At 52.7% G+C, this 7,840-nt stretch overlaps 1 protein-coding gene across 1 annotated transcript; it reads left to right on the top strand.

Moving 5' to 3' along the window:
* LOC122160219 lies at positions 1–7,485 on the top strand. Its single transcript, XM_042818572.1, is given in 4 exon segments — positions 1–2,512; positions 3,042–3,044; positions 5,513–6,577; positions 6,580–7,485. Coding segments are annotated over 4 exon segments (2,757 nt in total). The 5' UTR covers positions 1–1,110; the 3' UTR covers positions 6,867–7,485.
* The last annotated feature ends 355 nt before the right edge of the window (positions 7,486–7,840 follow it).

Raw genomic sequence — 7,840 nt, 5'->3', positions numbered from 1 at the left:
ATCAAATAAACGCCATTTTACCACCCACCACATTGGTGTGCACCGAGGTAGATGGACAGACCGTTGAGTCCCTAACGATTGCGAACACCTGTATGAGGTCTTTCGCAGGCGGAAGGCTTCATTTGGTGACCCCGACGTGATCGTTAGGGAATAGTGGTCGGCCACAGGCGGCGTGGCGATCCTGCTCTCATCCGTCTCCCGTGGGGAAGGAGGCGATGACCCTAGAAGAGGGGGCTGCGGCTTAGGAGAGTGGAAGCTGGGTAGCGTCGGAGGGGGCTCTACGGCCGGGAGCCTGCTTAACCTGCCGAGGACCCAGGAAACCATCGGAAGAGAAGCCCGGTGGCTGCTTGATCCGCGGGAGAGAGAATGCCCGGCGGAGTGAACATGGATGCCGTCATAAAGGTGATTTCGTCCGCGTGTAAGACCTATTGCGGGAAAACTTCTCCTTCTAAGAAGGAAATAGGGGCAATGTTGTCCCTTTTACAAAAGGAGGGACTGCTTACATCTCCCTCAGATTTGTATTCCCCGGGGTCCTGGGATCCCATCACCGCAGCGCTTTCCCAGCGGGCGATGGTACTCGGGAAGTCAGGAGAGTTGAAAACCTGGGGACTGGTCTTGGGGGCGCTGAAGGCAGCACGAGAGGAACAGGTTACATCTGAACAAGCGAAGTTTTGGTTGGGCTTGGGGGGAGGGAAGGTCTCTCCCACATGTCCCACAGGAAAGCCAACTACTGAGCCTCAGGTCGATGAGGAGAAAGAGAAAATGGCTGCGCAGCAAGAAACGAAGATGGTGCCGGGAGAGGCGACCGCGGCAAAAACCGTTGAGGCGACCGCGCCTAAAACCGTTGGCACATCCTGTTGTCGTTGCAGAACAGATGCTGGCTGCAGTTGCGCCACTGCTGCCCCCTCAGCCCCTCCTCCTTATGTGGGGAGTGGCCTGTATCCTTCTCTGGAGGGGTTGGGAGGGCCGGAGGGGGAGAGTGTAGCCACGTCACCGGTGGGGCGGGACGGTCCGCCCCGAGGGGTGGAACGAAGGGCGGAGCCAGGGTGCCCTGACTCGGCCCCTGGGCCAGCCTTGACTGATTGGGCAAGGATTAGGGAGGAGCTTACAATGGCGGGCCCGCCCGTGGTGGCCATGCCCGTGGTGATAAAAACAGAGGGACCGGCTTGGACTCCTCTGGAGCCAAAATTGATTACGCGATTGGCCGACACGGTCAGGACCAAAGGCTTACGATCTCCAATCACTATGGCAGAAGTGGAAGCTCTTATGTCTTCCCCGCTGCTGCCGCATGACGTCACGAATCTTATGAGGGTCATACTAGCCCCCGCCCAATATGCCCTGTGGTCGGACGCTTGGGACGTCCAGCTACAGACGGTTATAGCGGCGGCTACCCGAGACCCTCGACATCCAGCGAATGGTCAGGGGCGGGGGGAACGAACTAACTTGGATCGCTTAAAGGGCCTAGCGGAGGGAATGGCCGGGAATCCTGAGGGCCAGGCTGCGCTTTTGAGACCGGGGGAGTTGGTTGCTATCACGGCGTCGGCTCTCCAGGCGCTCAGAGAAGTCGCCCGGTTAGCGGAGCCTACAGACCCTTGGGCAGACATCACACAGGGGCCATCGGAGTCCTTTGTGGATTTTGCCAATCGCCTTATAAAGGCGGTTGAGGGGTCGGATCTTCCATCTTCGGCACGAGCCCCCGTGATTATTGACTGCTTTAGACAGAAGTCACACCCAGATGTCCAACAGCTTATACGAGCAGCGCCCTCCACATTAACGACACCAGGAGAGATAATTAAATATGTTTTAGACAGACAGAAGGTTACCCCCCTCACGGACCAGGGAATAGCGGCGGCCATGTCGTCGGCCATCCAACCCTTAGTCATGGCGGTAATTAACAAACAAGGAGAGGGTGGGCAGAGTGGATCGGGTGGTCGCGCCCGGGGGCTTTGCTATTCCTGCGGATCCCCGGGGCACTACCAGGCGCAATGTCCTAAAAGAAGGAGATCAGGGGGTAACCATGATTGATGCCAGCTATGCGGCGGGTCAGGGCACACCGCCAAACAATGTCGAAGAGTTCAGCCTCCCTCACGGGATGAAGGCTTAACTCAGGGCCGTCGGTCGGGAGAGAGATCCCTTTCAGGATCATGGCCTTTATCTGCTCAGCCCACAGTGTCATTGGCAATGACCATGGAGCACAAGGATCGCCCCCTGGTCAGGGTTATAATGACTAACACGGGCAGTCACCCAGTGAAGCAACGCACGGTTTATATCACTGCGTTGCTGGATTCTGGGGCTGATGTTACCATCATCTCAGAAGAGGATTGGCCCACTGACTGGCCATTGATGGAAGTTGCGAGTACACAAGTTTATGGGATAGGAGGGGGAATCCCTATGCGGAAATCCCGAGAAATGATTGAAGTAGGGGTCATAAATCGAGATGGTTCTTTGGAGCGGCCTTTGCTTCTCTTCCCGGCGGTAGCTCTGGTCAAAGGGAGCATCCTAGGGAGAGATTGTTTGCAGGGCCTAGGGCTCCGCTTGACAAATTTATAAAAGGGGCCACTGTTCTCACTGTAGCGCTACATCTGGCTATTCCATTGAAATGGAAGCCAGACCACACTCCTGTGTGGATTGATCAGTGGCCCCTCCCCGAAGTTAAACTTGTAGCGCTGATACATTTGGTTGAAAGGGAATTACAATTAGGACATATAGAACCTTCGCTTAGCTGCTGGAATACACCTGTCTTTGTGATCCGGAAGGCCTCTGGATCCTATCGTTTGTTGCATGACTTGCGCGCTGTTAACGCTAAACTCATCCCTTTCGGGGCAGTCCAGCAGGGGGCGCCAGTTCTTTCGGCGCTCCCGCGTGGCTGGCCTCTGATGGTCCTAGACCTCAAAGATTGTTTCTTCTCTATTCCCCTCGCGGAGCAGGACCGTGAGGCCTTTGCGTTCACCCTTCCCTCTGTCAATAACCAGGCTCCTGCGCGTAGATTCCAATGGAAGGTCTTGCCTCAAGGGATGGCATGTTCTCCCACCATTTGTCAGTTGGTTGTGGGGCGGGTACTGGAACCCCTTCGGCGTAGGCACCCATCCTTGTGCATGCTGCACTATATGGATGACCTCCTGCTAGCTGCTTCCGATCGCGAGAAGTTGGAAATGGCCGGAAAGGAGATTATAAGCGTGCTAGAAGGGGCGGGGTTTACCATCTCGCCAGATAAGATCCAGAGAGAACCTGGCGTGGAGTACCTTGGCTATCGGTTAGGAAGTACCTATGTAACTCCAGCGGGCCTACTAGCAGAACCGAAGATCTCCACCTTGTGGGATGTTCAGAAACTGGTGGGATCCCTCCAGTGGATCCGACCAGCGTTAGGGATCCCACCACGACTGATGAGCCCCTTTTACGAACAGTTGAAAGGGTCCGATCCGAATGAGGAGAGAGAGTGGAACCTGGACATGAGATTAGCATGGAGTGAGATTGTACAACTCGGCACTACTGCTGCCTTGGAGCGCTGGGACCCTACCCTGCCTCTAGAGGGAGCAGTTTCTCGATGTGAACAAGGGGCGGTAGGGGTCCTAGGGCAGGGGTTGTCGACGCACCCAAAACCATGCTTGTGGGTGTTCTCCACCCAACCCACTAGAGCGTTCACCGCTTGGCTGGAGGTGCTTGCTCTCTTGATCGCCAAGCTTCGCGCCTCGGCTGTGAGAACCTTCGGTAAGGATGTTGAGACCCTTCTGTTGCCCGCGTGTTTCCGAGAAGATCTTCCGTTCCCAGAGGGGATCTTGTTGGCCCTTAGGGGATTTGCGGGTAAAATAAGGAGTGGCGATTCGCCACCTATTTTTGATATCGCGCGACCGTTGTGCGTCTCCCTGAAGGTGAGAGTTACTGATTGCCCTGTGATAGGGCCCACGGTTTTTACCGACGCCTCCTCAAGTACCCATAAAGGGGTGATGGTCTGGAGGGAAGGCCCTGAGTGGCAAGTAAAAGAGACTGTTGATCCGGAGGCAAGTGTACAACAGTTAGAGGCCCGTGCCGTAGCCATGGCGCTTCTGTTGTGGCCGACGACGCCCACCAATGTAGTAACTGACTCCGCGTTTGTTGCGAAAATGTTACTCAAGATGGGGCAAGAGGGGGTTCCGTCTACGACGGCTGCCTTTATCCTAGAGGATGCGCTGAGCCAAAGGACAGCTATGGTCGCAGTCCTCCATGTGCGCAGTCACTCTGATGTACCGGGGTTTTTTACAGAGGGAAATACCGTGGCGGACACTCAGGCCATCCTCCGGGCATACCCACTAAGGGAAGCCAAAGACCTCCATACGGCCTTCCACATCGGGCCTCGTGCGTTGTCTAAGGCATGTAACATATCTATGCAACAGGCTCGGGAAGTTATTCAGGCTTGCCCTTATTGCAATTCGGCCCCTGCGCTGGAGGCCGGGGTAAACCCTAGAGGTCTGGGGCCCTTACAGATATGGCAGACAGACTTTACGCTCGAGCCTAGAATGGCAGCGCGCTCTTGGCTAGCTGTTACCGTGGACACTGCTTCGTCAGTAGTGGTAGCGACCCAACACGGTCGTGTCACGTCAGCAGCGGCGCAGCATCATTGGGCCACGGCCATTGCCGCGTTAGGAAAGCCCAAAGCAATCAAAACAGATAATGGGTCGTGCTTCACCTCCAAGTCTACGCGGGAATGGCTTACGAGGTGGGGAATAACGCATACGACAGGGATACCTGGGAACTCCCAGGGTCAGGCCATGGTGGAGCGAGCTAACCGACTCTTGAAGGACAAAATCCGTGTGCTTGCGGAAGGGGATGGCTTTATGAGAAGGATTCCAACGAATAAGCAGGGAGAAATACTAGCAAAAGCATTGTATGCGTTAAATCACTTTGAGCGAGGTGAGAATGCCAGAACCCCGATGCAGAAACACTGGAAGCCAACCATCCTTACAGAAGGGCCACCGGTCAAAATACGTACAGAAGCGGGTGAGTGGGAAAAGGGATGGAACGTTTTGGTCTGGGGCCGGGGTTACGCAGCGGCTAAGAATGGTGAGACGGATAAAATTATCTGGATTCCCTCCAGAAAGGTCAAACCGGACCTAAGTCGCGAAAGTAATGTGACTGGAAAAGATGAGGCGAGCTCTCCCTTTGCAGGCATTTCTAACTGGATACCCTGGGGAAACGAGCAAGAAAGACCTGAAGAAGAGGCCGTCGGAGACAAGCAAGAAAGATCCGGAGAAGACACCCTTGCTGCCGACGAGAATTAATGGAATTACAGTGTTTGTCTGTTTATTAATCCTATGTGGGGTCACGGGGACGGGCGCTGACACACACTTCATGCCACAGCCAGGGAATTTGTGGGTTACTTGGGCAAATAAGACGGGCCAAAATGACTTTTGCCTTAGTTTACAATCGGCAACATCGCCTTTTCGCACCTGCCTGGTAGGTATCCCTCAATACACGTTAGAAGCCTTTGCGAGGTACACCACAAACCATTCCGCTTGCCGTAACGACATCGATCTAGCAAACCAAACGGCATGTTTGATAAAATCTCTGAATGTGTCTCTCCCATGGGATCCACAAGAATTAGATATCTTGGGGTCACAGAAGGTACGGAATGGGTCGCATAATGGCACACGTACCTGTATTACCTTTGGGTCAGCGTGCTGGAAGGAAGGTGACTTTTTGACCTGCGACTTGTTTGACGGGGTATTCAACGGCTCTGAGGGATTGAAAGGACAACTGCAGGCCTTAATTGCCCAGTGGGTAGGCACAGATCCACGACTGGAGCCATACAACGAAACCTCTTGGACTGTGGTCAGTCCTATGAACACGAAGGCTTTTTCCATTACTTCGGGTTATTGCGGGTATACCAAAAATGAAACACGGGTCTTCACAAAGTACAATACGACCTGTTTGTCAAAGGGTGGGGTCCTTTCTGGCAATGTCCTTTCTGGCAATGAATCCCTATTTAATTGTACGGCAGTTTGGGACTTTTATGGGTATGGGTTCACTTTCAAAAAGGGGGCCAATGAGGCGCTATGGAATAACAAAACGGCTAAGGCATTACCCCCTGGAATCTTCTTGATCTGTGGGGATAGAGCCTGGCAGGGCATCCCGCACAATGCCTTAGGAGGACCCTGTTACCTAGGGGAACTGACGTTACTGTCTCCGAATTTCACGACATGGATGCAGTATGGCCCGAACATCACGGGTCACTATCGTTGCCGAAAGCGTTCGAGCCCTCTCCCGGAGAATTGTAACGACGAGATAGAGTTATGGAGTGCCACAGCACGGATATTCGCATCATTTTTCGCCCCTGGGGTTGCTGCAGCACAGAGCTTGGCTCAGATAGAACGCCTAGCATGTTGGTCAGTTAAGCAGGCAAATTTAACAACATTAATATTGAATGCGATGCTAGAGGACACAAACAGCATTCGACATGCGGTGCTGCAAAACAGAGCAGCCATCGACTTCTTGCTCTTGGCACAGGGGCATGGATGTGAAGACCTAGAGGGAATGTGTTGCTTCAATCTTAGCGACCACAGTGTATCCATCCATAAAGCGCTGAAAGCCCTGCGAGACCATACGGGAAGATCCGAGTGGAGGACGACCCCATCGGGGACTGGCTGAGAAGTGTGTTCGGAGGCATAAGGGAATGGGGTGTGCATTTATTGAAGGGTTTGCTTTTGGGGCTTGTAGTTATCTTGCTCTTGATAGTATGTGTGCCTTGCCTGACCCACCTGGACACGTTGCAGGTTGATGATAGACCAACTATGGGTTTTGTGAGGTCTGCAATAAACACAGGGCACCTCAACTTTCACTGCTTTCCTGAATACGCAGTGGGACAGGCAGGTTGCCAGTTATGGTACCCATAGTTTTACATATAGAACAGCTCAACAAAACAGTGGTTTATGAAATGAGGTAAGTAACAAAAAGAGTTTAGCTGATGGATCAGGAGGACCAAGGCTGAGTTTGCACATACCATGTTGCTGAACCATACATACATCCTGGAGAATAGCGTAGAATGAGATTCCCCACATCTGTGAAGGAGGCTCGGACTTCTTCATGCAAAACAGGCAGAAAAACTCCTGGCAGGAGTTCAGCCTAAGGAGACTGATAGCAACACATCTAGCAGCTGATTAAAGGAACAACCAGAGCCACCTCCCTATGCATCATCTGCCCCACACTGAACAGAGGGGTCCTGTGGGGCCTGCCGGGATCCATTGGTCTGCTTGAGCTGGGGAGGAAAAGTCCACATGTGTAGAGCAGGGGTTTGAAATCCATCCTCAGCTCCAAGACCTGCATGTAGAGAGCTAAGTACTCACTACACACGTTCCAGTATGTAATAACTTAAGAGAAAGCAAACAAGGAAAAGATAGAGCAGGATAAAATGAAAGAGAAAGAAGGAAGAGGCTGCTAGGCAGCAACTATACTTCAGCTACGTTTCCTAAAGCTTTGTGTTGCACAATAAATACTGATTTTCTTCACTAAAAATGCTTGGACACTGACATTTCAATAGGTGTATTTCATCTTCCTGTTTTCAGTAGGTTTAACTAGTGAAATGATGTAATGGGACAGAAAGTACTGCAATAATAACAGGGTGGCAAAGTCTTCAGCTACAGCAAATGAAGACAAGCCCAAATACTACGGCTACAGATGCAAAAACAAAGGGAAAAAAAAGCTGCTTACCTTCAGAAAGCCCCACATAAGCAGGAATCTCCAGCAAGAGAAACATTCAGCTCCACCACCAACCCTTAAATGAGGTCTGGGAAGGGGTGAATCCTGGCTCCAGCCCTTCTGGTCATTGCACTGCATTGCATGCACCTGAGCTGCCCTGGGTTGGCCCTGC

This window comes from Centrocercus urophasianus, unplaced genomic scaffold, assembly GCF_019232065.1.
Source record: "Centrocercus urophasianus isolate 14NV4802_14NV808 unplaced genomic scaffold, USGS_Curo_1.0 seq_17, whole genome shotgun sequence".
Classification (NCBI taxonomy): Eukaryota; Metazoa; Chordata; class Aves; order Galliformes; family Phasianidae; genus Centrocercus; species Centrocercus urophasianus.
Note: the sequence above shows the minus strand (reverse complement) of the source record. Positions and strands in the feature narration are given on the sequence as shown.